We start from the raw sequence: 14444 nt of genomic DNA on the forward strand, positions 1-14444 counted from the left end.
TGAACCTCATTAGGTTCACAAGGGCCTACCTTTCAAGTTTATCAAGGTCCTTCTGGATGGCATCCCTTCCTTCTGTTGTAGCAACTGCACCACTCAGCTTGGTGCCACCAGCAAACTTGCTGAGGATGCACCAAATCTCATCAACTATGTTGTCAATGAAGATGTTAGATTACCAGTCCCAAGACAGACACCTGGTGGACACCATCTGCCTTTATATCCAGGTGAAGACTGGTGACACTGACCATAGCCCTGTGGCTGCGACCATCTAACCAATTCCTTATCCACCAAATGGTCTATCTTTCAAATCCATCTCTCTCCAGTTTCTCAACTGAAGGATGTGGTGAGGGTCCATGTCAAAGACCTGACTTTGCAGAAGTCCAAGTAGATGACATCAGCTGCCTTCCTTTTATCCATCGATACCATCAGTCCATCACAGAAAGCCACCAGCTTGGTCAGGCACAATCTTCTCTTGGTGAAGCCAGGCTGTCTTGGATAACCCACTTCATGTGCCTTAACATGTCTTCCAGGAGGATCTATTCCTGGACCTTCCCAGGTGCAGAGGTGAGGCTCACCAGCCCGTAGTTGCCCAGGTCCTCCCTTCCCACTTTCTTATGAGAAACTTCAAGAACAATAAAATCACTCACCAACCAGCATTTACTGAACCTAATCAATCATCCTTATTTTTTTCTTCAAGCCAGTAATGAGGAAAATATATAGAGAAAACAGTATATTCTAATAAGAAGGGTAAATACTGAACACGCTGTCTCACTGATCGCTAAGTACTGTAAACAAGGAAAATTTGCTTTGTCATACTGGCGACATTCTCCTGCTGTTAATGTCTCATGCAAACTACCCAAGGTTTCTACAACAAATATTTCAAAGGTACTAAACCAACTAGATTATCCATGATTAATACCTGTTATTGAGCACTTTCTCATTTACGGTCAGACTCTCCAACAAAACTTTTGATTTTTCTGTAAATGCTTGCCTCTGTAAGTCATTACATACGAACTATCCCTTCAGCCACAATCTTGTTCCATTTGGGTGAAGTTTAAATAAAAAGATTAAAAAAAAAAATCAGCTGCACAGAGACTAAATGGTACCATGTATTGCACACATTCACACACACTCAACTGCTACTTAGTATGTCAAGACAAGGAAGAAGTTTCATAGACTCAAAGCATCTCAACAAGTTACCAAATGATCCAAGAGATCTTGAGCTACCAAGGCTAGGAAGGAAAGCAAGGAAAAAAAGCCCACCTTCATGCTGAGTAGCACAGATACGGTCTCAACAGCTACCAAGTGCAGACTGAACTGACACAATTCATGCTGTTTTGTGAGATGTCAAATTTTTCTTAAAATGAGATTGTTAATGACAATTTGAGCAAAGCTTCTTCAGATTCTTCATAGAAATGAATGCATCAGCCTAAGAAATGAGAATGCAGTTAAAGTGATGAGCCTACTCGGTAGCTCAAAAAGCAAAATGTTCCAGCATCAGAAAAGTAAGCAGGCTGCTGAAAACTGCTTAGTCACTCATATAGTACTGCAAAAAATTGTAGGCAAATTCAAAAGAAACGTAGCAACACTTATGCCCTGCAAAGGAAGAAGAAAGCATGTACAAGTAAACCCATATCTAAGGTGAAACAGCTGCTGAGAAAAAGAAGAGGCAGACTTTCCTACCCTCAGGAGCTAGATACCTATGGGAGGATAAGGACAGTGCAGCATTTCTCCAGATAGTTACCAGTCATACTGCACCTCATGAAACACTGAAATAGTTCCAGACAAGCATGAAGTTAATAAGCACACTCCACAACAATGAATTCCAATACATTTACTGAAAAAAGAAAGAAAACAAAGCACTCATCACACAAGTCTACCCACAAAAATATTCAATGATAATTTTGTACTAGCCAATCACAGTAAATCATACTAGCCTCCAAAAACATAAGCTTTCAAAGTACGATATCAGAAACTCTATCTTAAAAGTATAATTCACACCTATACCATAGCTGGGTTAAAACGCAAATGTCTTATGCACACTCACACATCCTAATTAAAGAGATTCATAATATAAAACTCAATACTAGTTCTGGAAGACCCATTAGTTTTCTTCCCCTATTTGAGATTACACTGCTGGAAAGTATTAATATAATAAGTAGTACTTGCTTTTTTTTTTTTTTTTTTTTTCTTCTTTTTAAATCAGTGACACAGTATTTAATGCCTCTAGTGAAGAGCATAAGACAGTATGGAGAACTGGCCAGTAAAGCAGTAGCACTTAGTTGATTTCATACCAATTTCATTTCTGACTATGAACATATATTATATAAATATTTGCATTTATGTTGTAGGCAGAACACGAGTACAATTTACACTATCAATGTTGATGCCAGTGATGTTAGCCTGGTAAAATATGTAGGTGTTGATATCCATATCCCTAATTGCCCTTGACATGTCTGTTTCCTACCATACAAGGAGGTGAACTGATGACATCCAGCAGAATGGGCTCTGACATCCAAGTATGGATTTATTATTCTGTCTCTACGCACTCCATGTACAAAGACAAAACAAGATACTTGTCTCTTATCACAGTTCACTAATGTCTCCCCAAAAAGCCAGAAAGGACCATTACAGAGCTAGGAGCTGCTTTTCAGAATGAATTTTTTTCTTTTTTTAAAAGGGATAGAGATTATAACCATGATTAGAATTAATCCGAGGAGCACAAGCATCGCAGAAAGGAGCAAAAGACATGGCATTCCTGTGCTGAGTCAAACCTTAACTACTTTCTGCTTCACCAAATGCAAACACAATTGTTATCTGCCTTGAGCAGGGCACCACAAAAGTGGAAAACAGTTCCAACTACAACAAAAATTTGTCTTTACAGACTCATGGCATAACAACTGAGAAGCACAAGGAACATTTTCCATTTCTCAGTAGAATATCAAATCAAATACTTGCAGATTAAAACTCTAGCTATCTTACAGCTGTGCAACTAATGACAGTTAGAAGACAATATAAAATTCTTATATAGATACTTGTCAATTTGTGCTTCTCCAGACAGCTCATCCCCAAAAATGCCACAGTGCACAAAAAACATCAATATGAAAACACAACAGAAAAGAGTGGAAAGTACCCATAAACCAAGTCATAATGTGAATACAGAAATAAGTTTCATTTCATTGCAAATTTATGCAGCACCAAGGAAAGGAGGAGAAAATCATTAGAGAATTGTGCTGTAGAATGCTTAGAAGAGATACAGGTGTTTGAAATAAAACAGAATAGCTCTCTACATTCTAAACTGGAAGAGAAACAAGCAAGAGCAGACACCAAAGAACGACTTTTTTTTTCGTGTACTTTCCGATCTGCTCGACCTGTCCACTGCAAAGAATGCCAAAATTCATTGTTTGGATTGTGATGAAGTGCTGTCAGTCCATTGACACAAAAGGGCACAAGACTGCAATCATATTTTAAGCTCGTGAATGATTGTGTTATTTTCTGATAGTTTCTATTTTATTATTGAAAACAAGAAAGAGCCTCTCTATGAAAATTATGGCAATATAATCAAAGAGAAAACTCTCAAAGAAGGCATCTGTTTGCCCCAAAGAACACAGTATCTTCTAATTTCCCCTTTATTCTCCTATTTCTTCTTAACAGTCCATACATACAGAGAAAAGGAAAGTGAGTTTGTGCGGGAGGAGAACAGAAATAGTAATAGCAAGCACAGCACAGAAAGAAAGGTTAACTACAGGACAAAAGATGGAAGGAATGTAAAGAATGTCGGCAAGTAAATAAATCAATAATCTACAGACATCTACATTCCTGAACTACCTTGAAAGCAAAGATGTCTGCCATTAACATTCTCAAGAACAGCACAGATTTTTCAAGGAAGACTCGCTCTGTAAGGTCTGCCTCTGTCAACACACTCTTGTCAACACTTGATTACACAGGAGCCTTTCCAAAGGGATTCCATACTACTTCTAACAGTTTGTTAAAATAAGCTTGTAAATACACTAGTGGGTTTTACAGAGTTCTTTTCTGGGTCCAAATCTCTTTAACGTTTTCATCAATGACTTTGACGCAGGACTAACACGCATACTAAGTAAGTTTGCGGATAACATTGAACTGGGAGATGTAGACTCTCCTTAGAGTAACGAGGCCCTGCACTTGACAGATTTGGGAGTTGGGCAATCACCAACTGCATGAAGTTCAGTAAGAGGAAGTGCTGGATTCTATGCCTGGGATATGGCAATCCTGGATTTACATACAGATTGGGGGGTGAGAGGTTGGTGATCATCCGCATGGAACGGGATCTAGGAGTTCTGGCTGATGGCAAGCTGAGCCCAAGTCAGCAGTGTGCCCAAGTAGCCCAAAGCGTCAACCACATCTTGGGGTGAATTAGGCCCAGCACTGCAAGTGGGTAGCAGTGGGGAAGCATTGTTCTGCTCTGTGCTGTGTGGCCTCACCTCAAGCACTGGGTACAGGTCAGCATTTCACAATATAAGGACATAAAACTATTAGATAACATCTGAAGGAAGGCACAAAGACACTGAAGGGTCTGGAGGGCAAGACAAGTGGAGACTTTTTTGTTCAGCCTGGAGAAGAGGAGGCTGAGGAGAAGACTCTTGGCAACCTGCTGATCCTCATGAGCGGAATGGGAGGGCAGCTCTGCTCTCTGGTGACAGCAATTGAACACAAGGGAATGGCATGGAGCTGTGTCAGGGGAGGTTTAGAATGGGGGTTAGAAAAAGTTTCTTCACCAACAGGGTGGTGGGCATGGAACCAGGCTCCTGAGGGCTGTAGTCACAGCACCAGAGTTTAAGTGCTTGGACAGTGCTCTCAGACATAGGGTTTGAATTTTGGGTGGTCCTGCACAGACTCAATGATTTATGGGGATTCCCTCCAACTCAGGATATTTAATGGTTTTATGATCAGCCCAGAAACATTAAGAAGCAAACAAAATTGTGACCACTGCACTTAGTTGAAACGCTCAAAATCAACATCAAGTAATTGCAGGAATAATGCACTAGAAATCCCCAGCTATCCTTCCCTGAACTAAAGCAGAATTACCTTACCACAGCCTACCAGCTCATGCTGAATAAAAACACAGATCAATGAAACCAAACGACTAATGTGGTTCTATGAACATCTCTCTTCACAATATTATCAGTATATTTTAAAGAAAGATATATATATATATATATATTTATTTTTTTTTTTACAGGGGAAATAGATGTTAAGCAATAGAAGCAAGAGGACATAATAGGCAGTACTTCTTAACAAGCTGGGAACAGACTATTTTTTTAAGGAGGGAGAAGAAAGAAAAACAAGTACATCATGACACACTGTGCTACAACAGAGGTATATTGGCAAAGCAAAACAGTGGGTGATGAAGATGTTACAAATATCCACCCCATACACACTTCAAGGGTGCTTACTTTAGATTAGCTGAGCATGTACTGGGGACTGAGGAGAAAGCTGACAAAGTCAACTGAGTAACGTAACCTAGAGCCAGTACCAATACACATTTAGCTGAAGTTGCAACATGACTCTGATGTGACATATGACAAAAGTTCACAAATCCAGTATCCAACTATCTCTAGCAATAACAACACTGGGATGGGATGATTCCTTATGAGTGTTGTTACCATTTTTGTTCAGATTAGAATAGTGCTTTTCCACACAACATAAATGTAGAAGAAGCACACACCCACAAAGTAATAAAATAAAACTATTTCAGAAGTGGACTTGCTTGGCTTCAAATACATACAATATGCTTTCATAACATTTATTTTTGCGAATGAAGGAGATATGATTAGGTTCCTAGGGGCCTCTTCTCATGTACATACGAAACAGTTATTGAAACAAATCTGTCAACGTCATTCTACTGCCACACAGGGGGACTTCTTTGAGTTGTCCACACTTACTTAACGGACATCCCAAACATCTTTTAAGCCATGGATGCAATCACTTTATCAAAAACAAAAAAAAACCACCACAAGAAACCCACAACCCAGAAGCCTACTGTACCTGTATTCTGTTCTTCAGTCCAGGCCTGCAGATACATGAAGAGGAGTAGACCAGCTACTCCAAATATCAGTAGCGACACAAAGACTTGTCTTAGGTTCATGACCCTAACAGAGGGCTACTTCTCAGCTTTCAGAAAAATGCATGTTTTTTTTTTTGTTTTTGTTTTTTTTGTTTTGTTTTGTTTTTTGTTTCGTTTTGTTTTTTTGAAGTCCTCAGTGTGCTTGCATCTTCTTCAGTGCCTTCTCCAGACTCTGACCTGGAATAATAACAGATGCAGTCAGTTCTTACATTACACCGTCATTCTCCACCAAAGACTCTGTAAACAGCATACTGTGTACAAACTGCAGCTCTTACAAGCTATTATTTCCAACATGTAGGTTTTTGTTGATGTTCCTGAAAATATTTCTATCCCATATGAGATTCAAACAGAATTCTTAAAATGCCTGCGGCCACCACTCCACCTCCACACTGCTCGTCATCATCTGCTGCTGTAATGGAGGGAATTAATGCCCTGATGAGATGCCTGGGAAATTAATTGATTAGCTTTTCACCCAGCTATATTATGTGACATGGGAAGACTCAGGTACCTCATTCTTGCCACTAACTTCATTGGAAACATGATCTTGCCAAGAAGTAATTTAGCTAGTCCTATATGCCTGATACAAAAGGGCCATAAACTCAGTTTATAATAGAATATAGAAGGCACTGCAGAATATCAGAAGCAACTCATTAACTTGATTCAGAACATGTTCAGTTTGAAAGCAGGTTACTAGAAGCTCGAGAGCAGTTGTTAAAATCAGGCTGCAAAGCAGGAAGTAAAAATAAATTGAAATTCACACAATAGGACACTCTTGTAATGTAAATATCTGATAGAAGTATGCGGTAAACAGCAAATAATGTAATGAAAAAGCTTGAGCTTCTAAATGAAGATGAGATACTGAAAAAAATACTGGAAATAGACAGATATTAAAAGAACTGAACTGAAGCACATGTACATTCAAATAAACAGAAAAATAAAATATGGGCACTTAATAGTTATTCTGAAATGTAAGAGTATGGTGCATTCCACAAGAAAAGTTCTTATTTCTAAATAACTCAGCGCTGCCACATCTGTAATGGCTGGGCCTCATATTAAAAATGGCTGCTGAATAAAGAGAGTTAACTATGTTTTCTTAGAGACAAAGGATTTCAGAAAGAGCAAAACAGCATTCATGACTTCACAGAGCATTTCCTCTCCTTCCAGTTCTGCCATTAAAATTATACAGTACTTTGTGAAGCACAAGTCTGCCTGCAGAAAGTAAATCAAAGCTCCAAGTATATATCATTTTACATGCAATTTTTCTGTATAAGACAGATAGCTAGACATTAAGAGAACATAAATGCTTTGTATGAAGTCTCTTTTTTTTTTTTTTTTTTGTATGGTCAAAGTACTTTGTTTTAACCCAGGACATTGTAGGCAAGTTAATAGTTGCTTTATTCCATACAGTTCTTTCCACCTTCCTTCTGCAGAGATGCAAATTTCTCCACATAATATACCTGTTTGCAACTATTACAATACACAGTATTTGAAGGAAGTAGTGAAAACTGGGCAAAAGCAAAGAAAATTCTTTAGGGAATTATTTGTCAAATGCCTTTGGAAAAAGTGTTAGTAGTGGAGCCTCCTTCCAACCCACTTTTCTTTAACTGGTACCACTCTGATCTCTTCCTATAGCACCCTCAGCATTCTCAGACCTGCAATCATTCTCATTTAGGTTTACCCAGGTCTCCACTCCCAACCTTTGCACCTGGCATCAGTCCTGTAGCAACTATACTGCTTACACACCTTCAGAAATCACTGCTGATGAGGAAGTGACTTCCCAGCAATAAGCAATGCTTTAAGAGCCTTCAGTTAAAGGAACAAGGAATACAAAATCCTTCTGTTTTTCTATAGACAAAAACTGTGCTGTTCCTGTAACAGGACATTGACAGCATCTGGATTAGAGGGGGGGAAAAAAAAAAAAAAAGAAAGTAGCACCTGTAGGTCTGAATGAGCATCTTTGAAAGAAAAAATAGACTGCAGGTACCTAAAAGTGGAAATCCACTACAATCACAGCTGAATGCAGCACCACCTGCAAAACATGCATTATTAACATTTGGATGCACACTGAAAATCAGGAGCAGTACCTGCTCAACAATTGATCTGTTAAAAATAAAAATAGATGTTTTTCTTCTAGGGTAGTTTCTGTTTTGAGAGGGTAAAAATTTGTAAGACACACTTTTATATGTAACTATCTCTATGTATTGTGTATACACACATACACACTACAAAGGAAAGGTAAGCACAGAAAGAAAAAGAAATCACTCTGTAGACAATTTACTCCACCAGTCATTACAATTATCTTTATACCAAATTTTCATGCTATTTGCAATTAGTTCAATTTATTTAATTTATATAAAACTGTAGAATTTGTTTATGCATTGAGTTTTAAAACTATCTTTAAATAAGAATACTTATTTCAGCATTGGTTAGAAACATATCAAATCCACACAATTTAAAGCTATTCTGCTACCTTACAGTATTTTGAAGGCCTTTCAGCTTGAAAAGCAGTTTAATTTATTTAATACAGTGATTTGTGACTCATATATGAAAAAATGATAGCAGCATTAAAGAAGGCTGTATCTAAAAGTCTACTTGTAGAACTTGAAAAATGATCACAGAACTCTGACAGATTTGCTCCTTCAGCATTAAAAAATCACGGTCCTGGATAACACTCCCTAGCATCCTGGCAAAGAGAGAATATCTGCAAATATTCTTTCATCAAGATGAATGCTCCCCTGTGGCTGAGAGAGAGCAACAAACAAGTAATTACTTTCAACGTAAGTATTTTCAAAAGAGATTAGTCCTATCCACACGAAGCTCCAGCATCCCAGTTAGGCTGTAGATCTTACTTCCTTCGCTCCTAGTCCTGGCTCTACTTGATGACAGCTTGACCTGCTGGGTAGGATGCTTACTCCAGGGAAGTTAACACAGCCTAAGAAACTGCTGTGTCCTTTTCTCCTATGCTAAGATTGACTCTTACTTTAGCTTAGCCACTTCCTACGTCTTTTGGAAGTGTGGACCCCAATGTACTACCTCTTTTAACTTGGACTTCCACAGGGCAACATCTTACGGATGTTCTGACTGTTTGAGATAACTTGATACATACTCTTCTTAATTGCTGTACAGAGACAGGGAAGGCAGCAGACAAAAAACACTACACATCTCTGTTGGCAACACAGAGTGTTTTTTTTTTTTTTTTTTTTAATTTTGCCACAGAGAAAACAAAAAAACAAACTGGTAAGCTTATAGGCAACCACTTCTGAGGCTAAATTTCTTAGTTCTATTGTCAAATTTAACGGAATTTGGATTCCTTAAACCCTTAATGTAAAATCCCTGCATTTTTCCCTTTCATGTTTCAAGACCAGCTGAAAGGTACAAATTCCTGTATGTGGCCAACACAAACAAATGAAAGAGCACAAACACTCAAAAAAGAGGAAGAATTCATTTCCCTGTTTTGGCATGCTTCTTACATCATCCACTTTGCTCCACCTGGCAAGGAAACACATGCAGATGAAGTGAGGCATCTCCAGCACTCAAGTACCTCTCTAATGTTCCAGATCAATGCCAGCAGCATTGATCACAATACATTTGGCTAACTTAGAACTTTCTTGCCACTATTCCACCCACCATCACATGGTTCTGAAATCAGAGACACAGAAATAATAGATTGCCTCACAGATGATTTATCTGTTTTAATTCCCCTCCATTTTTTTTTTCCTTTACCTGAAAAAGATCATCAAATCAGTGGTTGGTTAACCACCCAAAAACTGGTAAAAAGCTAGACGCTCCTTTTAATGGTCAAAGCATTCATTCTACTGTGGGTTACCACAAATTCCCACCCACTCAGCATCTCCTTAGGCACACCTGAATTAATAAAAGGAAAACAAGAAAGAGCACACAAAGGCACAACCCTTCACAGCCCACCCACATTTTCTTCTTCCCTCTTTCCTTTCCACCCCCAAGCAGCAACACTTTTTCATAGAGCATAGTGACAGGAAAATTTTGCACCAAGGAACGTCCTACTGGACACCCGCCCAGGCTGCTTTCAGCACAGTCAGCAAAAGGAGATGAGGGTATCTTCTCACTTCACTGCTCTCCCTTCTCCCTCACTTCTCAAGTTAACTTGTGCATGTACTACACACACATCCTCTAGGATCACCTTTCCACTCCCCACACCCCATTCATCTGTCTTCACAACAACAAACACAAGGTACAGCCTCAGCTCTTAACAGCGCTTGCATAGTTCCTTGTATCAGGCACTGCTACTCCTCATCCTAGTTTATCTGAGAGGCTACTAGGAATAAATATTCAGCATTTGCTCTTCTCTCTCTCCAACAAGTTACACAGAGTGTAACTTGTTATAGCTGGTTAAAGTCGAAGTCCTTACAGAAGCTTGGATTAACTGTGTAACCAGATCAAGACAATAAAACTCAGTGCTACTGGGCAAATGTGCAGGAATGAAAAAAATCCATAATGTTGCCCTTCTGATCCATAGGAATCCGCTGGGAAACAGAAAAAGGTTAAATATCCAGCAGGCCTCATTATAGGGTCTAAGCAGAGGGGCAGTGCTGCAATGAGTTTTTCCTCTCGCCTCATAGCAGCCAGCATTTCAGTGACTGGCACTGCAGAGGGAGATGCTCTATCTAGGCCCACTGGTACTGCTGACACTTCAGCAACCTCTTAACTTCCAGAGCCACTTATAGGAAGGCTGTGCCTAAGCGTAACTGAAGACGCCATCTGGCCTGCATGACTTTACAACTAGCAATAACAGAAGATTACTACCTAGCAACCTCACAAATCAGGTTAAAATAATTTTGTTATCGAGTGCCACAAGAAAAATAATGGAATCTGTCATATAAAATATGCATCTGAAATGTATATAATGAAATCTGCTGCATAAGGATGCATAGGGACTTCTTATCAAAGATGAAAACTGCTTAAAGTGTGCATCCTTCCTTCACCCACTGAAAATCCTGAAACAATAAAGCCCTTCTAAAAAACAGAAAGGAAACCTTTACAACTGAAGTTTCAAAAACAATCAGCAATTCCAAAAATCAGCATCACCAGAGCAACTTCCCACCACTCAAGCCACACATATTTAACATTTTTCTACTTCATTCTCCCTTGTTACACAGCAAACTTAGTGCTGTTATAGTAATTACATTTTATTAATGCAATTTATAGAATAGAATGTTATACAAAATGAGGAACATGGCACGGTAAATAAGCTCTGCATTTGATTTGGCCATTTTTATTTATTTAAATCAGTTTCTCATTATCTCTTAACAAAGCAGTGCATGAAACATGTCTCATTTTAACTACCAGAGCATATATTGGTTTCTGAAGCCATTAAATTGCTCCACAGTAATAACATCAGGTGACTGAAAGCAGTCTATTATACTCACACTACTTCTGAGATCATATAGCAATACAGTTACTTACTGGTCCTACTCATCAACCATAAGACCTCTTGAACTTCAGACCATATCAATTTAACCCACAAAGTAACTATGCAGATAGCTCCTTTACAGGTTATTTTACTGCAGTTGTATTAATTTTCTTTATACAGGAAACAAACAAAAAGCTTTGTTTGTGTTAATAACAGATAAATGCATAACCTGTCCTACCTGTGAGCGTGTAGATTAACCCACTGGCTTCATGAAACATTTTGTTTGCTTAAGAAGAACAGAGAAGATACTCCAGTAGTGCTGATAACAGTGAGTTTGGAATTTTACCAGTTCACCAAACATTCACTGTCAATGGTTTCATTCTATAGACCAGATACTTTCTCATTGCAAAAAAAAAAAAAAAAAAAAAAAAAGAAAAAGAAAAATGACAGCTTGTTTTTTCTAACAGCTCCCAGTCAAGACTGGAGGACACAACTATTCCTGAGCACACAAAAACAAGTTTGGCACACTTACCTCTTACCTGTACAGCCTGAAGTCAGTGCACAGACCCATGAAAGTCACCTGGAAAGTAAAACAGAATCAGGGTTCGTAAGGCAACAACTTGATGACTCCAGGTATTCTAGAAGGGCTCAAGATGGTATTTTCCCTCTCCTCTTAAGATGGGGAAGATAAAAGCGATCTTGTTTCAACAATCTTTCTTTTTTTTTTTTTTTCCCTTTTTTCTTTCATTTTTTCTCCCCATTCTCATGTAATGAAATTATGAGATCTTATTGACTGACTGCAGTGAACCAAAGCGTTACCAGCGTGCCAAACAGACTTGCAGCCTGTCTGTCCCAATCACTCAATTCACTCCTTGAAAACGCACAGACAACATAACAGACTTTTTTTTTTTTTTTTTTTAATGTAACAGATATGCCCCGAATTCCCTATTTTTTGTTGTGTGACCACTGCGGGGAGGAAAAGGAGTCAGCAGAAAAGTTGCTTCTTCTGCAGAGCGTTCCGTTGCAGAGTAATAGGTTTCCGCTAAACTTCTGGGTACACTCCAGAGCTTCGGGCTCCTACAGCGATCCAGCGATCCACAACCCTCCCTCTCCCCGTCGGCAGACAGCCCACGGCGGCTGGTCCCGCGAGCGAGAAGCCCTCGCTACGGAAAGACGGCGCACCACGAAAAACCAGGAGCGGATGAAACAAGCCGTCTGCCCCAGGCCACCGCAATCCCCCCGAGTGAAAACATACCGAGCTCCGACCGCTGCGCTCCTCCCGCACCCGTCGGTAAACGCCCAACACCCCAGGGCTGGGCGGCAGCGAAAGCGCCACGAGGGAACAGCCACCGCTCGCTGGGGTGGGAGTAAAACCCCCAACAAGTCCACTCGCGCTGCCGCCCGGGGCGGAGGCCGCCGCCCGCCCCGCCCCGCCACTCCCCGGCCGGCCCGCCCGCCCCCGCGGCAACTCCTTACCTGCCCACCTCAGCGGTGCCGCGGGACGGGAGTTCTTGGAGGTGTGACCGCAGCGAGGCGTGAAGTTTCACCGCCAAACTTTGGGGCTGGGTGGGCTGCGGTCCTCGCCTAAAGGGGAAACTCAAAAGCGCTTTGCGGTTGATCCGTGCGGGGGCAGGTAAATTTAGCGTTTGCTCGTCCGCCTGCCCTGCTGCCAGTATCTGCAAAGCCCGTGTCATTACGCGGAGAGCTTCTCGTCTTTCCTGCCTCAGAACGCCTATGAGATTAAGCTCTTTGCTAACAGGTTTTGTTTGCTGTTACACATCCAGAGGTAGGCTCTCCCAGTGCCAGCAAATACACTGCCAGGCAGAGGCAAGCTGGAATTAGCTACTGAAGCAGGTAGGATTCCAACATACAAACTTTACTGTCATCTATGGGAAAGAGGGTGACAGAGAAAAATAATTGAGTTTACTAACACTTTGTGCTATGCAAACATTATCAGCTTATTGTTGCAGTAGTCCAGACGTGTAGATCAATAATGTTGTGTGTTTAACAGACGCACTGCTTTGCTTATGTTTCTTTAAGGACATTCTCTAGTTCCTGCTAGCAATTGGGTAAGCACAGAGGAGCTCTGGCTTTCCAAAAAGTGGTTCTCGAACCACTTTTATCCATCTCTCTCTCTTCCACGCTTTTTGCTGCAGTGCTGTCTAGAATTACTCCAGCATTTGCCTCTGGAATGCTCCTTAAGTTACTGCCCCACCATTTTCTTATGGCATAAGCCCTTTCTTGGTTTAACAGTCACATAACTTCACATTTTTACACAGCACCTTTTATCCTAACAGATAGCAAACCACCTTGTAATCACTTTTCTAACCAGCCAAGCACAACCTTTGGTGTGAAGCTGAACTTTGCCAACCGGCTCAAGACAGTGGTTCAGAACAGGCAGTAAAGAAAGAGCTGCGTGCTACTCTTGTTTCCAGGAGGCACTAAACTAAGCAGAGTGTAATTACCAAAAACCAGAGCTCAGGCACTGGGGATAACACATGTTCATAGAAAAGTGCTCCAGGATCTGAAGCAGCCAAAGGCAGCCAAGACCTGTGTAGTGAGTTGTTCCTTACGGGTTTCCAATCCAGACAGTAAACCAGCCTGCTTTTGCTTGGTCTAGATGGTGTGATTACATATAGCCTCACTTGAGATACTGTACATTTTAATTTAACTTAAGGATCTGCCCAGTTTGGGTTCATTATAGAGGTTAGCAGCTGAGAGCAAACCCAGAGAGCAACGATGTTTCCTTCTTATTCTTTAAAGGCAGCCATGGATCCAGTATTAAAGTTGTGTTGAGTAAAGACAGTCCCTTACACTGCTGCACCTGCAGCTTGCCTCTCTCCCTGGCACAGATAAACAGAGAAGAAGGAATGGAAATTAATTTAATGGCATAAAAAGTTCATTTCTTGCTAATTCCAAAAAGAGAGCACATTTCCCTTTTTAGACAACCTA

The 14444-nt window shown here is 40.3% G+C and overlaps 1 protein-coding gene across 5 annotated transcripts in view; it reads right to left on the reverse strand.

Moving 5' to 3' along the window:
- The window catches only part of CHST9 (carbohydrate sulfotransferase 9), an 88261-nt gene extending 74930 nt beyond the window's left edge, over window positions 1-13331 (reverse strand). For 2 of the 5 annotated variants that reach the window (XM_010708851.4, XM_085220930.1), the window contains exons 1-3: window positions 12748-12941; window positions 12025-12072; window positions 6025-6280 (exon numbers count right to left, since the gene is read on the reverse strand). In XM_010708851.4, the coding sequence (XP_010707153.1) occupies window positions 6025-6124 (100 nt within the window). In that variant the 5' untranslated portion in view covers window positions 6125-6280; window positions 12025-12072; window positions 12748-12941. Of the gene's footprint in view, window positions 1-6024; window positions 6281-12024; window positions 12073-12747; window positions 12942-12968 lie in introns of those variants that run through there. The other 3 variants (XM_085220934.1, XM_085220933.1, XM_085220932.1) reach the window with 3 other exon arrangements.
- Between the last annotated feature and the right edge of the window lie 1113 nt (window positions 13332-14444).

The sequence above is a fragment of the Meleagris gallopavo genome, chromosome 3 (genome assembly GCF_905368555.1).
Source record: "Meleagris gallopavo chromosome 3, MGAL_WU_HG_1.1, whole genome shotgun sequence".
Taxonomy (NCBI): Eukaryota; Metazoa; Chordata; class Aves; order Galliformes; family Phasianidae; genus Meleagris; species Meleagris gallopavo.